The 17,693-nt window shown below is 60.2% G+C and overlaps 1 protein-coding gene across 2 annotated transcripts in view; it reads left to right on the top strand.

Moving 5' to 3' along the window:
• The window catches only part of RASGRF1 (Ras protein specific guanine nucleotide releasing factor 1), an 88,534-nt gene that overhangs the window by 26,814 nt on the left and 44,027 nt on the right, over positions 1–17,693 (top strand). For both annotated transcript variants that reach the window (XM_047738923.1, XM_047738922.1), the window contains exons 4-8: positions 4,840–4,932; positions 7,112–7,365; positions 14,491–14,570; positions 16,274–16,467; positions 16,900–17,009. In XM_047738923.1, the coding sequence (XP_047594879.1) occupies positions 4,840–4,932; positions 7,112–7,365; positions 14,491–14,570; positions 16,274–16,467; positions 16,900–17,009 (731 nt within the window). The remainder of the gene's footprint in view (positions 1–4,839; positions 4,933–7,111; positions 7,366–14,490; positions 14,571–16,273; positions 16,468–16,899; positions 17,010–17,693) is intronic.

Below are 17,693 nucleotides of genomic sequence, written 5' to 3'. Positions count from 1 at the left end.
GTACGGCCTGGGAGGTTTCAGGGACGAGTGTGCGAGAGAAGATGGGGGCTGCGGGGGTGCCCTGTGTCGCTAGGGAGCAGAAGGCGGGTCAGTTGTGTGTGTGTGAGTGTGTGTTGGGGGCAGGAGAAGCCAAGTCGGTGGGAATTTGGAGCAAGCGTCCGCCTGAATGCGTTACAGCAGGGCAAGAGAGCCTTGAAAGAAGACGGTCTTCGTGGAGCTCTCGGGCTGTAGTCTCTGTGTCACACGCACACACACACACCCCTGCGGGGCGGGTGGACACAGCCTGCTCCAGGAACTAGGCCGTGTGGGAGGCAGCAGGCCTTGGAACGTGACCGCTGGAGGGATCTGAAGACGCTGAGGGCCACCGCAAAGGGAGGAACTTATGCAAGGTTGCTCCAAGGTCACCTGAGGGATGGAGTCCCTCATGGACTTGGGTCTCCTGGCTCCAGACCCTCGGCCCCGCGCCTACTCCTGGGAGCCAGATCTGAGGAAAGGGGGTGTGGTTGCTAACCACAGTGTGGCCTGGATGGCCCCAAGCCCCCACGGTCCCCCTGCCCTCCGCTAGCCAGACCCAGCTGCTCGAGCCTGTCCCTCACGTCCCCGAGGACACGCAGGGGCTCGCCTTCTGCCCTCCCCCTGCACTGCTCGGTACCCGTGGGAGGCCACCTTGTGCATCTGTCAGGGTAATGGGGTCCTCGCCACAGGGGCTTCAAGCAGCAGGGGTTGCTTCTGGCCTCATGCGGGGTGTCCACTGGGGGCCTGCTCCCCAACGCTCGCTCGGAGTCGGAGACACAGCCGGCAGGGCCCCCGGGCTCACACGCAGGGAAGGGAACTGTGAGCGAGGCCCACCGCGGCTCACGCGACCGTGGACCCAGCACGTCCCAGGACCAGGCCCACGCTCCAGGGGCTGAGAAGCACAGTCCTGCCTCGTCTGTCTGAGGAGGAGAACCAGAGTCCACAGAAGCCGTAATGGCTGCCTGACTGTACCTCCCGCTTCCATCCCCTGACACGGGCTCTCGTGCACAACGTGGAACAGACGTCCCGAAAGGTGTGGACGCAGCAGGGGCGGCTTCCAGAGCTGAGTCGGAAACCAGCTTACACACAGGACACACCCCCGTCCTCATGTCCCCGGCCCTTCCTACCGCAGGAGTATCTCATCGGGACCCCACGTGGCGGGGTGCATGGGTGCTGGCTCCTCTCGGCCTGCAGGAACCCACCGGCTGACCTTCAGGAGTTCTGGGGGCTGCTCGCTCGACCTGTGGCAGCTGGCTGTGGGCCCCGGTGCGACTGCCCACCATGAACTTGGCAGGTGCTCTCGGCCGGGTCTTTCCTTCAGAGAGCCGGTCGCTAGCATTTCACGGTCTCCTTTTCTTTAGGCCCCGCTGCATAATCGGCCGGGCGGGGCACGAGGAAGAGCCCAAGGCCCTCAGAACAAGCCCTCCGCCAAACCTGGGCCCGCGCGGGTCTGGGGCTCGGCGCGGGTCACGCTCCCAGTCACCAGCCCCGAGGCTGCGGCCTGTGTGCCCTGCGGCTGCCTCTCCCTGTGAACACACGAGATGGCTCCCAAAGGAGGTCTGCCCCGTACTATGTGCCCCGCTCTCCAGCTTGCCCGACAGCAGCCCGTCAGGTCCCATTTCTCGTCACCACGCCGCTGGAGACCTAAAGCAAAGGGGCGTCCACCTCTGAGAAGACGCGTCCGCTCTGGGTGTGCCGCTCGCTCAGCAGCATCTGACTGTTTCAGCAGTGACCCTGCTCTGGTTGGGGCTCAGAGGTGAACGTGCAGGGGTGAGGCAGGCCTGGCAGGGGAGGGTGGGAGCATAGACGCAGCGCTAATACGTCATTGGCTTGGAGCACCCGGAGTCCTAGAGCCTGACTCTGGAAGGGAGCGGCGAGAACGTCAGTGCAGGGTTTAGATCAGTCCTGCAAACCAAGTTTGCCGCGATCCCGGCACGGAAGGTAGAGCAGCGAGGAGACCGCTCTGGAGGGCGCGGGAGAGTGCAGCGGGCCTGCTGTCCGCACCGGGCTGCACCTGCACGCCTGGAGGCTTGCCTCCCGTGTCCCCTGGGGCCGTGTCCTGCCCCTGCTTCCCTGGCACACCATGTCCTGTGTGCCCCGTGGCTCCATCCACAGCATTCCCTCCACTGGAAGTCCTCTGTCCCATAGCCCTCCTGTCGGACCCCTGTTCATCCTTCGAAACCTCTTGCGGACGGCCCTTGCTGCTTCCCTGGCGCGGCCTTCCCACCGCTGTGGCTGCACATCTGCTCTGGCCTTGTCCTGTTGGGCTGTCTGAACCCCTTGTTAGTCTGGGAGTACGTCCAGGGAGGGGGGGGTCTGGTGCCTCCACCTCCAGCTGCGTCTCGCCGGAGCCCAGCACAGAGACGTCACCAGGACATGTGGACCAGGTTGGCCCAAGAGGATCAGATGGGCACCTGGATGGCTTGGAAGAGACCAGAGGGGATCAAACAGGGAGGAGAGGAGGCTGGGCCATGTGCCAGCTGCTTGAATGCAAGGAATACAGAGATCTTTAGTCAGCCTTAGGCTGTTCACAAGAAGGATCACCCAAATAAATACCCCACCAGCCGCTGTGCGGACTGGGTTCAGGATTAAAGATGGCATCTCAGGGATGGTGGGCAGCAGCCGGAGCTCAGTGCCCCAAAGCAGGGTGGCAGCGAAGGTTTGCCTGTGACGGGCCGAGAAAGACTGACCGTGGGTGGCAGGTGGGCAGGGGCCCGCCGAGATGCCAAGCGCGGAGCCAGGATGGGCAGCCAGTGCCAGACGCCAGCCAGGGAGGTCCGGCAGGAGCCAGAGTGCCCGTTCCATCATTGACAAGGGTCTACTGAGCCAGCCCTGGGTGCCAGCCGGCGAACCGGGTGCAAAGCCAGTCCCGCCAACAGAGGGCACCTGCTGGGTTTTGAGAAAAGTGGCTGGTGGGAGCACCGTGGGGCTGGGGCTCCGGCCACCTCCCGAAGCCCACTCCTGGCGCGAGGGAGCCATGGCACCCCGGAGTCTGCCCACCCAGCAACCTCCTTAAGTGGGGCCTCCAGTGCTTGTGGCGCTGCCCAAGCACCGCGCCTCACGCCTGACCTAGTTGCATCTATTTTTCGCCCCAGTCCCTGCTGAGGACTTGTCCCGGAACACCTCTCTCTGAGAAGGGCGCCGTCAGATCTAAACTCTGGCCGCACACGCACACACACACACACACACACCCCACCATTGCGAAGAGAAGAGGGTTTCGGTGTGCAAAGCTGGGGGGATGCTGACCGTGCATCTCCGCGTTCCTCAGCTAAGAGTCTGCCTGTGCACGTGTGCGCGTGTGTGCGCACGTGTGTGCACGTGTGCCCCTCAGCCCTCTGGAGCACAGAGTCTGCCTTTATGTCGACCTGCGGATGTTCTCAGAATTGAAAAAAACCCAGGGTGGGGGGAGGGGGGCGACGTGAGAAAGCAGAAAGCTCCGCGCCGGCCGAGTGCTGCTCAGATGTTTTCAGCTGCTCTGCGAGCATTGCAGGGGTAATTTTAGCAACCAGGGGAGTGGAGAGCGGGGAACTGTTCCATTTTGCTTTCAAAGTGCTCGATTGCGAGAGCCCATTCATTCTGCAGTTCGGCAAGTGGCCTTGAGGGGACAGAGCCGCGTGTTGTGCAGCGCTAGCCGGCTAGGCGGCGGCGTCTGGAGGCTCCCGAGCTGCTATCTTTAGCCCTGCGAGGCCCGGCGGGGGCAGCGTGCTCCTGAGGGCCAGCTCCGTGGTGCTGCTGTTGCCCGGGTTCTCCTGGAATTCGCGTCTGTGCCGAGCACGCAGGTGTGTGCCGAGCACCAGGCCCTGGCGAGGCTCCGGGAGCAGGTGGACAGGAGCAGAGGCCGGGACGGAGAGCAAGCAGGTGGCACCTGCTCGGAGCGGCAGGGAGAGCGCAGCCCGGCCGTCCACTCAGAGCGGCCCAGGGGACCCGCCACCGTGTGGCCCGGGGCACCCCTTCTCCTGGGCACCACCCCTCCGTTCTGTCCCTGAGGCTGTGCTGGACTCTGATGCCCACATCAGACGACGGGAGGCTTTCTAGGCCAGCGCAAGCGCTCCTCCCCACGGCTGGCCCATGTTTCTAGGCCGGCAGTGTCCACAGGGGGCTCCGGGGCAGAGAAGGGCTTCCGGGCAGCCCGGGGGGGAGGGGAGGCCAGGCTAGCAGAAAAACTCCACATTTCTCTGATTCCAGCAGTTTTGTCTGAAAAAATAAGGGACTGCCCAAGTGTCCGTTTACAGATGAAGGGATTGCAAAACGGTATGTAAATACCATGAAAAATTCCCCGGGCCTAACAAGGAAGGCCTGGTGACACCCGCGGCAGCGTGGGCAGAGCTGGAGGGCCATACCTGCACCAAGTGGGATTCCAGTCCTGGAATGAGGTCCGAGAGGAGTCAACTTCATAGTCAGAAAGTCGACGGGGGCTAGGGCGGGGGGCTGGGGGGGGCAGGGAAACGTTGTTTCGTGGGGACCGAGAAACATTGTTTCGTGGGAAGAGATGGGAAGTTCTGGAGATGGATGGGGGGACGGTGGGCACATATTTTAATGCCACTCAGCTGTGCACCAAATGGGTGAAAATGGTTAAGTTTGAGGTTAGCTTGCCAAAGTTAGAAACAAAGGGGCTGATGGTTTGGGGCAAAGGGAGGAGTACCACAGACTGAGGCTTCCTGAGGTGCCAGGGGCACACAGCCCAGGGCGCCGGGGCTCCCAGTCCAGGGCTCCTTCACTGTCTAGCCCTGCAGCCTCGCACAGAGCAGGGGACACATGCCGCAGGGCCCCTGGGGCAGATGGCAGGGCGCTGGCTCACCCCTGCGACGCACATCTCCGTTACAGATCGCATCCCTGCTCAAGGACAATGAACGTATCCAGTCCACCCAGACCACCACCCCCAACGATGAGGACAGTGACATCAAGAAGATCAAGAAGGTCTGTACCAGCCTTCCTAAAGAGCCTCCTGGCACTGTCACCCCCATCGCCCCACCCCCAGGGCAGGCCACCCCCACCCCAGCCTGAACAGGTGCCCTGAGCAGCACTGTTGGGCGGGTTCTCCGAGCTGCCCGGGGGTCATGGCTCCACCCTGTTTGTGGGTAGGACGGGCTCCAGAGCAGAAGGAACCCAGATTGCAGGCTGCAGCCACGGGATTTCTCACACCACGGGACAGGCCCTGAGGACCCCCTGCCCCCACCTAACCGACACGCCCTCCCCACCCCCTCCTCATGCAGACCCTTCCTCTCACAGCTGTCCCCTCTAGTCCCACACACACCTCGGCAGAGGAGCCTCTGGTCCCCCGAGCTGTCCCTGCTGGTTTGCTCCGTGAGAGTCCAAAGGTCGTGGGAGGCCCTGGGGACCCGCCCGGTGGCCGGGGTGCCAACCAGCACCTTGGACCAGCCAAGGGCAGCACAGGGAAGGGACGTGTGTGTGTGCAGGCTGCCAGGCTTGAAGCCGGGGAGCCCAAGTTACCCTAAGACAGACCGGTGAAACCCAACAACCCTGCACGTGGAGGGGGGCAGAAAGCCCCCGGTGCCCCCAGACCAGAAACCACACACGGGCGTCCCCTGGGCCGAGTTCAGCCTCCCAGCATGTTTGGGGTTTTGAGCCCACACAGTGTGTTTTTTGTTCTTTTTAATTTGCTGCCAGTGCTTTAAAAGCTAAATATTTCCCATGAAAATCTGGATTTTGTTTCTCAAAAATAGAAATAGCTAACATTCATTAAGCACTTTCTATGTGTCAGACACTATTCTAGGAGCTGTACACAGATTAATTCATTCCTAACTGAGAACCCTCTGGGGTTTCATTATTATCTGCGTTTCACATACGGGGAGACTGAGAGGCAGGGAGGCAAAGGGACTTGCCCAGGTCACACAGTTCGGCATTTGCACGTGACGCTAAGCCCCAGCCACCCAGCTCCAGAGGCACGTCCTCCGGTGCCCGGACACAGGACTTCCTGGAAAACACAAGGAGGCACACCCCAGGGCCCACCTCCCACACAAACCCCATTAGTCCCACCGGCCGGCCTCCTGCATCTGGAGGACCCGCCAGGCCCCCATGGCCCTTGGAGTTTGCCACCAGGTCCCAGCGAGGCCCCACCCTCGCAGGGGTACCTGGGCTCTCCCTCTGCCCTGTGGCACTACTGGGTTTCCCAGCCACAACTGAAGCCCTTCTCGCTGGAACATTGTAAGTACCAGCTGAAATCCTCCTCCGTCCCTCGATTCTCACCGTCCTGGGGCCTCAGGGCAAGTGCTCCCTCATAGAGAGAGCCTCCCTGTCTCTGAAGAGAGGGGTCTCGGCTCAGGGCTGGCCTCCTCCCCGGGGCACACGGCCCAGCCGCAGACCTGCAACCTGACCCCTGAACTTGCTGTTTGCGTCCCCCTTTCCGCTGAGACTAACGGGCCTCTGTGCCTGGTCCTCAGCCAGTGACCCCAGCACCCCGGGCGCCCCCCCAGTAGCAGGAGCCGCCTGAGCTCTGTGGGGCTGGGAGTCAAGGTCCCCCCCCCCCCCCGCTGAGTTCCTGCCGACACAGGGCCAAGCCGAGCAGCGTTCATTTCCCCCCGGAGGAGGCGGAGAGATCTGGGCAGGCGCTGGAACCTCTCAGAAGCGCTGATGAGGCCCCAAGAACGAGATTAACTCATTCGCTGTGTTCTGTTCACGGCTAATCACCCTCTCTCCGGAGGAGTGTTCACTGAAACTTCTGGGCTTTCAGGCCAGTCCTTAGCCGAGAGGTGGGGGGAGACTCCAGGCACAGCCGGCAGGCCTCTTCCTCCCGCCCCTCCCACAATGCAGACTCGGGCCACCCTTTTCCTCCTTCAGAGGGGGCTTCTGCAGCAACCCTGGGGGCTTGTTAAGAGGCAGAGGGCGGGGGCCTGGCACCTGCATTTCCGCTGAAATCTCCCCGGAGATGCTGACACCGGGGGGGCCCTCGTTAGCCCAGTCGACCGATGGGGAAACCGGCTCGGAGGGACCAGGCAGCTCGCCCAGGACTTCGCAGGCGGCGGTGGCAGGCCGGGCTTCCCTCCCCGCGCGCCCAGCCGGCAGAGGGGGCTGGGGTGACCAAGCCTCGGTCCCTGCGCCCGCCCCCGTGACAGAGCGCGCCCCCGTCCTCCCGCAGGTGCAGAGCTTCCTGAGGGGCTGGCTGTGCCGGCGCAAGTGGAAGACGGTCATCCAGGACTACGTGCGCTCGCCGCACGCCGACAGCATGCGCAAGAGGAACCAGCTGGTGTTCAGCATGCTGGAGGCCGAGGCCGAGTACGTGCAGCAGCTGCACATCCTGGTCAACAACTTCCTGCGCCCGCTGCGGATGGCCGCCAGCTCCAAGAAGCCCCCGATCACGCACGATGACGTCAGCAGCATCTTCCTGAACAGGTGCGCTCCCCGAGGGGCGGGGCCGCGGGGGGACGAGACGGCGCACAGCGGAGCCCCCGCGGGTCGCGCCCAGCGCAGCGGAGCCAATGGTGCCCGCGGTGTGGAAGCCGCCGAGCCACGCCCTCACAAGTGTGGGTGGGGGCACACAGAGGCCACGCGGCAGGGGAGGCGCTCCACGGGGGCGTCGTGTCCCCCAGGGCACGCCCCCACGTGTTTGGAGATGCGTCTGATGGTCAGAACCCGCGGGCTTAGGGGTGCCGTGGGCCGCGAAGGGGCCGAGGCCGGGGCTGCTGGAAACCCCCTGCGGGGCGCCAGACCGGCCCCCCAGCAGAGGACCGTGGCTCCCACGGTGTCAGTGTGGACACTGAGAAGTGGGGCGGAAGGGTTTCGAGTTTTGAGTCGGGCTCCAAAGGCTAGCTGTGCTCCATTCCTCATCCTGACGTGGCCATAATGACCTGCAGGCCGGGCTCTGGGCCGAGGGGTCCACCTGCCCTGCAAACGCACCTACTTTTCCCAAACAGCAAACACTTCCTCAGTCAGCATCTTTCTAAAAGGAGTTTAAGAAATGGTTTAAATAATGAGCTTCTCAGTGGCGTTAAAATTGGGTGGACTGGATGAAAAGTGGCAGACATGAAACACATAACCAGAGCATAATGTTCAAGTGACACCCCCCGCCCCAGGAATTAGGGTGGCCACAGTGTGCCCCGAGATGGCCCTTCAGCTGTGATCTTGCCAAGGTACGCCTCTCTCAGCTGCTTCACTCCGACCGGCCCTCGCCCAGGACAGCCCTGTTACAGGACCCAGGGGTTGCCGGGGCAGGGGGCCTGTGGGGCTGCCGGGAGGTGGGGGAGAGGTGCAGACGCCAGTCAGGGCTCTGGCTGGAGAGGCCCAGAGTCGTTGGGGTGGGCAGGCCTGAGGCTGTGGTGTGGACGCCGCACCAGGGAGGGCCAGGAAAGAGACAGACAGGCCGACAGGGAGAGGAACAGCATTTGACCTCATGAGACTTTCTACAAACAGAACCACGTGCACACATACAAGGTTCGCTCTTAATATACATGTTGAAGACAATTTTTAAGTGTTATGTAAATGCTTTTATTTCCCAAAGAAAGAAAATCTGTGCATTTTTGTGAAATCAGGTAACGCTTACTCCAGACACAACAGTGGGGTCTTTCCGACACAGCGACAGGACGCGTCCCTTCTGAGTGCCCTGGGTGGTGCGGTGGGGTCCGCGGACACGCACACATGATCGTGGACATGGGAACCCACCCTGTGCTTCTCTGTTGGGAAGCCTGGGGTAGAACCAGGGAACTGCATCTCCCACAAGTGCCAGGGCCACGGGTCCCGGACTGCACCTGGAGGCAGCACCCTGCCCTGGACAGCTCCCTGGAGAGGGGCGCACACTTGAAAATCCACGTGTAACTTTGGACTCCCAAACCTCAGCTCGGACAGCCTTCCTGGTAACATAGTCAACATGCTATCTGCTTGTTAAATGATTTATAGACCATACCCTACACTAGGGCAAGCTGGAGAGGAGAAAACGCTTCAGAAAATCACAAGGAGAATACATTTTCGGTGCCATTCTGTGTTTATCAAGGAAACCTGCGGGTAGCTGCCGTGGGATTGGAACCCGGGCCGTGTGAGGCCCACTGTGCCGTGGGAGGCCTTGGTAGTCTTCTGTGCTCCCATTTGAGGCCACGATTGCAAGCCTTTGCTGACCCCTTCTTACGGCCTCTAAGAAAGCTGTGCTTTGTGTCTCTTTACTCTTTCCGTGTTTTTGTTACTCTCTTCATCGATCTCTAATGGAGTTCTTTTAGCCTAGCGTCTGCGGTTACGAGTTTTCAAGCCAACTCCCAGCCTTTGCTCAAAAGTTGTTTGAAAAAACAGCCCATGGCTTTTATCTTTCAGCGAGTGCACTATCTGGTCAGAGGCCTTTACCTGAGAATAAACAGGAGGGAGAAAGCCCCCTCCTCTCCTGGCACCAACCGCCTGCAAGGGGCACGGGGCCCATGGCAGACAGGCACTCGCCGTCATGGTCTCACTGACCCTGGTCCAGGCCGCAGCAGCCTGAGCAGTTCTCCTGGCCTCCAGGAGCGACACTGCCTCTTACAGGTGTTGGAGGATCTGAGAGGGGTTCACACGCAGCCTCTTGCCCGAGCTGTGCGTGAGAGCGAGACGCCAACAGAAGAGTCAAGCCCCGGAGATGCCCCAGGAGAACGGAACCCACACCGAACGTGGAGGGCACACTTCCCTCCTCCTCTGTGAGGCCAGCGTCACTCCAGCGCCTGAAGCAAAGTCTGTCTCCTGTCAGATCTCAGAGACCCGGAACATCACTGAGTTGGATCCAGGAATACATCGCAACCCAATGGGACTTACTCCCAGAACGCAGGGATGGTTCAACAAGGAGAAGCCGTCCACGCCTTCCTGTTTTCTCACTGATTCAAGTTAGAGAACACGGTGAGCCTATCTGGGGAAGCACGTCCTGTACGCGGCTGGCTCCCTCCCCAGGCTCTGATCTCCAGCAGGAGCAGGCGGAGGTCTTCCCCACCCGGCGCCCAGGCTGCAGGAGGAACGGGCTGGGAGTGGATGCCCTGGGGTCATCAGCAGGACCTTCACTGTCCCTCCTCTGTGCCCTCGGGTGCACAAGGAATGGAGGGCGGATGCTTCCCTTGCCATCGTGAGCCAGCACGTGGCCGGAGGGAATGTTCTGGACGGCGCTCACCTCGTCACAGTGGCGCTTCGCTGAACCCGCTTTGCACCCTTGTGCTTTCCAGTCTGCAGAGACGCCCCACAAGGCTGGAGCTCAGAGAGGTTGCAGGGTGTACTCACGGCACACAGCCATCGTGTGGGCTGCAGTTTTAGCCCAGCTCTGTTTCCTTTTAAGCTCCGTGCTTCCCCACCACCCTGCTCAGTAGCAGGCTGGGACACCATCCCCTCACCCCCCAGCCTTCGGCCTCTGCTCATGGCCGCAAGGGTCTGGATGTGCACTCCGCCTCGCCCCTGAACGGCTGGAGAACCTTCCCTTGACCATGAGCCCCGCTGTGAAGCAGCCCCCAGGACATGGCCTGCCTGGCGCTCCTGCCTCCAACCAGAGAGGCCGCCGCGCCACTTAGCAGAAGACATTCCCACACAAAGCTTTCCCTGGATTTGCTTCCAGGCTGAGTGGTCCGGCCCCCTTGGAAACCTGATGCTAACTTGGTAGTTGCTGGAGCTGCAGAAGGACCCTTTCCAGGCTGGCGGATTCCTGGAAGTTTCTGCAGGGCAGGGAGGGGTTTACGGTGTGCCCACCCCCCCCCCAGCAAGGGAAGAAAGATCTTCTGAGTAAACACGTGCAGGAGGTTTTGGTTCATGCGGACAGTAAGCGCGCAACTGGGGCTGGTTTCTGCGGTGGGAACCACGCCCAGCCCCCCACCCCGGCGCTGGCACCACAGGCATTGCCGAGGACCAGAGACATCCTGCCGGGGGGGGCAGGGGGGCTTGTACATCGATGCCCGCTCTGACCTACGGGCAGGGGCTGCTTGCCGTCTGGGTTGAGCGGGATGGTGAGACTGGGGAGAGGGCAGCATGCCATGAATTAGTCATGTCTGCACCAGAGGGAAGGTGGGTAACAGGCCATAGATGGACCAAGTGTGGGCAGAAGTGCAGGGACCATGCTCTGCCCACCTACCCTGGACTGGCCTTGGGGGGTCACACTCCTTTCTGGGCTCAGGGAGCACCAGGCAGAATGAGCACGTCCCAAGTGTGCTCTGCAGACAGGTCACTGCCTCTCCCTCCGTTTTTCCCACCCTACTGTCCTTGACAGGTGTCTCCTACTCTGTCTTCACATCTTCTCTTGGCTGTCACATCCCTGGCCACCACATGCCCCTTGCCACTATAGGCTTAAGGCCCTGCTTGTGTGTCCCCAGGGCCCCCTGCTGCCTTTGTGGGACCCGTCACACTTAAATAATGACTTACCCTGTGTTTGGGTCCTTCTTGCTGTAGGTGGGGTCAGGGTAGTCATGGACAGCTGCCCCAGCTCCACACTGCACAATTCAGGGACGCTCTTCGCATGGGCGAGGGATCGGCACAGTTTTTCTGTAGAGCGCCAGACGGGAGGTACTTCAGACGTTGTGGGCCATGAGGTCTGTGCTGAAACGAAGCAGTCACAGGTGACCCATGAACGAATGCGGGTGACCGTGCTCCAATGAAACTTCACTACGGACGCTAAAACATGAATGTCGCGTATGTTCACATACGATGAAATGTTTTTTTGTTTTTTTCCAAACCGTTTTGAGATGTAAAAACGTCTCTGAGCTTGCAGACTGTACAAGAACAGGCCACGGCCGCCACCTTGGAGGGAAGAGTTCAGTGTTAGAGAGTTACTAGCTTCACCCAAAATATTATATAAATATAATATAGTTCCAGCCAAAGTGCCGCTTAGCTCGATGATCTTGAAGTTGAGCTGAAGGAACAAATACATATAAGTAGGTAACAGTGTTTCCGAGCAAGAACAATGAAAGAAACATGTCACACTTTAATTAAATTGTTATAAAAGTTTATAAATATATTAAAGGGAATGAAAACAGCCTGAGGGTTGTGCGAGAAAGTAAGATGGAAAGTCTAGAAGCAGACCTAAGACCGTGTAAGAAGTCATAAGGGTGAGAAGCAGCGGAGAAAAGCGGCGGAAACGGCCGGCGTGTGTGATGGATGCGGTCAGCTGACCCCTCAGGGGAGGACGGCGCATCTCGCTCCAGCTGACTGCCTTTGAGCACTTTATGTAAAAATTAAGCAACAAAGTAAAACAGGTGAGCGTGCGTGTAGAAGCAGAGGACAGAAAGAAAGGATATGCCTTGCAGGGCAAAATGGGAAAATTCCAAAAAATAAAAAGTTAGAACAGCCAACCCACAACCAGTGGTCCGATCGCTGAGCAAACGTGTCTACAACGTGTACGTTAGGTTGTGCACTTACTATGCAGGGCTATCTAAAATTGAGAAGAGACGAAATAATGACTGGACGTGAATTCCCAAAAGAAGAATTCCCAAAAGAAGGAATTCGGATGGACGATCCGTAGAGAAAATGTTCAGTGAACGTAACCATGATTTTTTGTAAAAAGCAAATCAAATCAAAATGAGATCAGTTTATTTCCTTAGGAGATCAGTAACGATGGTAGCTTCCGAGTCACAAGGTTACCGGTGAAAGTCTCTCAGTTTGTATCTTAAAAAGGGAGGCTTCGTCAACCGTATTTTTAAAGTCCCAGCTTACGATGTTCCTATCATGCTACCGCAGTTCCCGTGCAGTGTTGGAATTTAAGAAAGTTCATTTCCTCCCCGATGCCTCCTGAGAAGTTCTCGCCTGGAGGTGCCTGGGAACGATTCCCTGAGTGTTGCTGGGGCCGTGCTCAGGGTAGCCCAGAGCTGCCTGGCTCCCCCAAGAACCCCTGAAAGCCCCGGATGCCCAGTCTCCCCTCCCAGATTGGATACTCTTCCCCTTGTGCATTCCCACACACACTTGGGTCAGTCTCCTGCCTTTAAACTGTCCAAGTGGTCTTCACACGTGGCCAACGCTCTTGGAATTGGTGTGCGTTTGCTCATTCAACAGACTAGTCAGGGGCCACAGAGAGATGGAACCTAGCCCTGTCAGAAGTCACTCTATAGGAGACCTAAAATTGAAAAGGCCTTCAGCCATGTGGGGTGGCCCTGGTCAGGGAATCAGGTGTCTCCATGCTGGGGGGACCATTCTTATGGGACTCCAGGGAGAAGACCATGGAGTCTCCATACCGAGAGGACCCAGGCTCAGAACGGAGCTCAGAACGGTTCCTCCACTCGGAATCTTGTTCGCGTTCTCCCTGGCACCGTTTTCCTTCCATCCTACGTGTCTGGCCGACGTGACCGAGTTACAGGCTTTGCTGTTCAGCCTGGAGGTGTTGTCTGTGTGTCTCTCTCCCCGACTCTCCCCTGAGCTTTCCCCTCTTCTCCCCCTGGGGTCTCGGGGCCCCTCCGTGCACGAGGGAGACACCACGTTCCGCTGCCCACAGGCCCGTGACCCCCGGCACCTTCCACACCTGCCCAGTCTTGTGGTTCCAAGGGAGTGAGGCTCCCGGGGGCATATGGTGCTGGGAGGGGGTCAGCCCAGGGGTTGGTGGGGGGTGTGAGAACAGAGGCTTAGAGGCTCAGGCTGCCCCGCCCCTTCCTTTTGGGGCTTCACTTTTCCTATCTAAGAATAAGGTGCATGACCAGACTCTCTGGTCTGGTTCAAGGCAAGCCGCAGACACACGGGGGACACCCCCAGGTCTCCAGGTGGTAGGGGCTGGGGTGGTGAGTGGCAGCAGAGAAGGACCAGCTGACAGGGACGGGGGTTGCCAGAGGAGACAGGAAGCTCCCTTGTCCTCAGAGGGTGAGCTGTGGGAACAGACTGGGGCTGCTCTGGGGCCAGCTGCCCAGGGAGCAGGGGGCAGGAAAGGGGTGCCGGCATGCCTGCCTGGGGAGCGTGCATTCCCCGGGCACTCTAGGTGGTGACAGAGCCGGTGCTGGGGGGACGCTAGATTTTCCACTTCCCTAATTGTCGCACAGAGGGTGGTGGGGAGCTAGTGTTTATGGAGCGCCCACTATGCCCCGGGCGTGGACATCGTCCCATTGCTTGCAGGGGTTACCTCACTTCCCCTTCCTATTTTATGCAGAAAGATCTGCAGCTCAGAGAGGCACAGTAGCACGCTCGAGGCCGCACAGCCGGGGTCAGGACATAGGCAGAGCACAGCCCCACATCGTGTGGGTCTGAGGCTGCGGCCCTCTATGCATGTCATCAGTGGCCTTTACTCCGTGCTCTCCAGAGCCCTGGGCTCCTCTGGGGTCCCCCAGGGTCACTCCCAGATCCAAGAACTTGGGGAGCCCAGGGAGGTTGGTGGCCCATGACTAGGGAGCTCTGCTTGGGGCTGTCTTGGAACTCTCCTTGTAACAAAAGGATCTACGTACTCATCCAGCCCTGGGCCCCCTGAGCAACACAGGCCATGCTGATGGGCTTTTCCTGGGGGCTCCATGGAGGAAGCGGCTTGCTACTGGCATCCGGCTGGCCCCTGGCTGCCGACTCGGGGTGGGGGCCTCCTGCAGGGGCAGGAAATCCCTGGGGCACAGCTCACCCTGTGTTTCCCTGCAGCGAGACCATCATGTTCCTGCACCAGATCTTCTACCAAGGCCTGAAGGCCCGCATCTCGAGCTGGCCCACCCTGGTCCTGGGTGAGTAGCCCACCCCCCAGCGTCCCTCTCCGGTGCCGCCCTCCAAGCCAGCGGCCTTCCCATCCTTCCGGAGCGCAGCGGTGGCCCCTTACCAGCCCCTCCGAATCCCTCAGGCGGAGAAGGGGAAACACACGTTGGCAAAAAACGTATTTCTAGGAGGAAGCAATATATTTTTATTTATCTACTTTTCCCTCTTAAAAATAATATCGTTTGAGAAAATTTGAGAATCCAGAAAAGTAGAAAAGGTTTAAAAATAGCAATCATGGTCCTTCCTCCAAAGATAACTGCCATAAACATCTCAGTGTGTTTTCTTCCAACTTTTTTCTATGCATAGAGCTTGGATTTTTTTTCCCATTTTACACAATTCCAAACATACTGAATTTAGATTTTGAATCTTGCTGTGGGGTGTTGTGTTTTTTTGTTTATTTCCTCTTTTTTTTTTTTTTAACTTAAACTTGACAGCACAACTGGTTTTGTTATCCTGGACGCATGCTTTTTGATGACTGCGTAGTTCTCCACAGCCCGTCCCTGGCTCTTTGGGGTCGGTTCCAGTTCTTGTGACTGGAAATAATCGTTTCTGTGTGTGACATTTCCTTCTGTTTACAGAGCATTTCCTTGGGAATGGTTTCCAGAAGTAGAATTTCTGGAACGAAGACCTTCTCGGCCCGCTTAGGCTCTGGAGGCCTTGCGGGGGGGGCACTTTTGTTTGTTTTTCTCACATCAGAGACCCCCACTTTCCCCAAGGTCAGAATACAAGCAGCCCCGAGAAGACGGGGCCGCCCCATGGGGCGGCTGAGCACAATGTCCGCAGGGCGGTGGACAGCCCCGCCCAGGAGCTCTCCTTCGAAGTCTGCTTTTCTTTCTTAGTGGGGTGTGTAAGCCGTGGGGTCCGAGTTGAAGGGAGAGTTTGGGGAGATTGGTTGGGCTCTTGGGGGCTGAAAGGGCAGGAGGACCCTGGGGCCGCAGAGCTGGGGAGGTCTGGAAGGACAGGCAGAGGGACAGACGGGTGAAGCACCAGATTCAGGAGGGTGTGAGGTGTGGCGGGAAGCCTGGGATGGGGAGTCCGGAGACCTGGTTCCAGGCCCACTGTGGACCCACCTTGTGACCTCGGTCATCACCTCTGTCACAGGAGGGACACTCTGGGAAGGAGGCCTCTTGGGGGCCTGCCATGTAACCCGGTGAGGGAGCCACAAGGGGGCATTGGGGTCACCACACAGTTATAGCCAGGGTGTCATGGACCCGTCAGGAACTCTGGAGCTGGGTTGGTCCCTCCCAGGTGCTGTGCTTTGAGGCTAGGGGCCGCCTTTACACGCCCGCCTGGGCCAGTCACCCCATGGGGTGCGACCTGGGCTGGAGGCAGCCTCCCTCCGTGGAGAGGGGCTCCTGGCTGGAAGGACCCAGATGGGAAGCCCTCCAAGTGTGCATCTTGGAGGGGCGGGGGCCGTCGCAGTGCCCTCTGCACCGGCTCTCCGGGGCCCTCTGAGACACGGGCCCAGACTGGTCGGGCATCTCTACAAGTGTGATTCTGCTGGGACCCGCCCTCTGGCTCTGGAGGGGACAGGGGTGCCGGAGCCCTCCCCACCGCACCGCGCACCGCGGGGCTCCCCAGGACGTGGGCTCCTGCGGGGGGCGGGGTTCCCGCGGGGCGGGGCCGGGCCGGGCGGGGGCGGAGTCCGGCCCGGCTGAGCCCCGCCCCCTTGCAGCGGACCTTTTCGACATCCTGCTGCCCATGCTGAACATCTACCAGGAGTTCGTGCGCAACCACCAGTACAGCCTGCAGATCCTGGCGCACTGCAAGCAGAACCGCGACTTCGACAAGCTGCTCAAGCACTACGAGGCCAAGCCCGACTGCGAGGAGCGCACCCTGGAGACCTTCCTCACCTACCCCATGTTCCAGGTGGCGCCCCGCCCCGCCCCGCCCCGACCGGGGGGTGGGGCGGGGGAGCAGGAGCGGGGAGGGCCGGTCCCCTGCGAGGCGTGGCGCCCCCGGTCCTGAGCCCCTCCGCCCTGCCCCTGTGGCGCCCAGCCTCCCGCTTCTCGGGGCTCCGGTCCCGGATGGGCCCCCGCCAGGCTCAGAGGGCGGCCCGTTTCCCTCCTGCGCCCAGCTCCTGGGGTCCTCGCAACTGACGGTCGTTCTCGGCCTCCTCTCTCTTCCTGTCCGTCTGTTCCTCCCTGCTCCCCACCCCGCGTCCCTCTGTCTTCACCCCTGCCTCGTCCCTCTGTCGTCTCTATCCCTGCCTCTGCCCGTCTGTCTCTATCCCTACCTCTGTCCCTCCCCATCCCCCACCCCTCCGTTTCTCCCCATCCCTGTCCCCCCGCCCCGCCCCAGATTCCCAGGTACATCCTGACGCTGCATGAGCTTCTGGCACACACCCCTCACGAGCACGTGGAGCGCAACAGCCTCGACTATGCCAAGTCCAAACTGGAGGAGCTGTCCAGGTGAGCCCGTCCCCCTGCGAGCCGACCCCCCGGCCCACCCGGCAAGCCTGACCCCCCGCGAGCCTGACCCACGGCCATCCTTGCGAGCCTGACCTCTGGGCACACACACACACACACACACACACACACACCCATAGCCAAGCCAGGGCCAAGGATGCCCCGCTGGGAGTTTCACCCCAGGTCATGAAAGCTGGTGTGTCCAGGGTAGGAACTGGAGGCAGGGCTTAGTCTACGGCAGCCATCCCTGGGGGATGGGAATCGGGGTCTCAGGCCAAGCCTCTGGACCCACGTGTGCCCCCTTCCCTGCACCCTTGTGTGCACCAGAACTGGGCGCCCCACGGTGAAAGAGAGCCTCACTGCCTCACAGGGGCGCCCGGGCTTCTCCCTGGGGAGAGGGGGCAGGATTCGGCCGCCGGCAACTCAGAAGGACAGAGGTTCTGTGAATCTGCACTCACGCCCCTGCTAACCCCTTCGCCCCGCCCTGGTCCCGGATCCTGCCTCTGCCCTGGGGGAGGCAAGGGCTCGGCGTGCTGACTTCACCACACACGCCCAGCCTGACCAGTGTCCCTCCCAGTGTCCGGGGTTTGACGGGATAACGTCCCTGCGGGAACTGTCAGCCCATAAGTCACAGAAGCAGCCTCTCCTGGAGCAGGCGGGGCACTTCTTTCAGACTTGCCGCAAAGT

Source organism: Lutra lutra, chromosome 7, assembly GCF_902655055.1.
Source record: "Lutra lutra chromosome 7, mLutLut1.2, whole genome shotgun sequence".
Taxonomy (NCBI): Eukaryota; Metazoa; Chordata; class Mammalia; order Carnivora; family Mustelidae; genus Lutra; species Lutra lutra.
The sequence above is the reverse complement of the archived record's forward strand: the minus strand, read 5'-3'. Positions and strand labels throughout refer to the sequence as shown.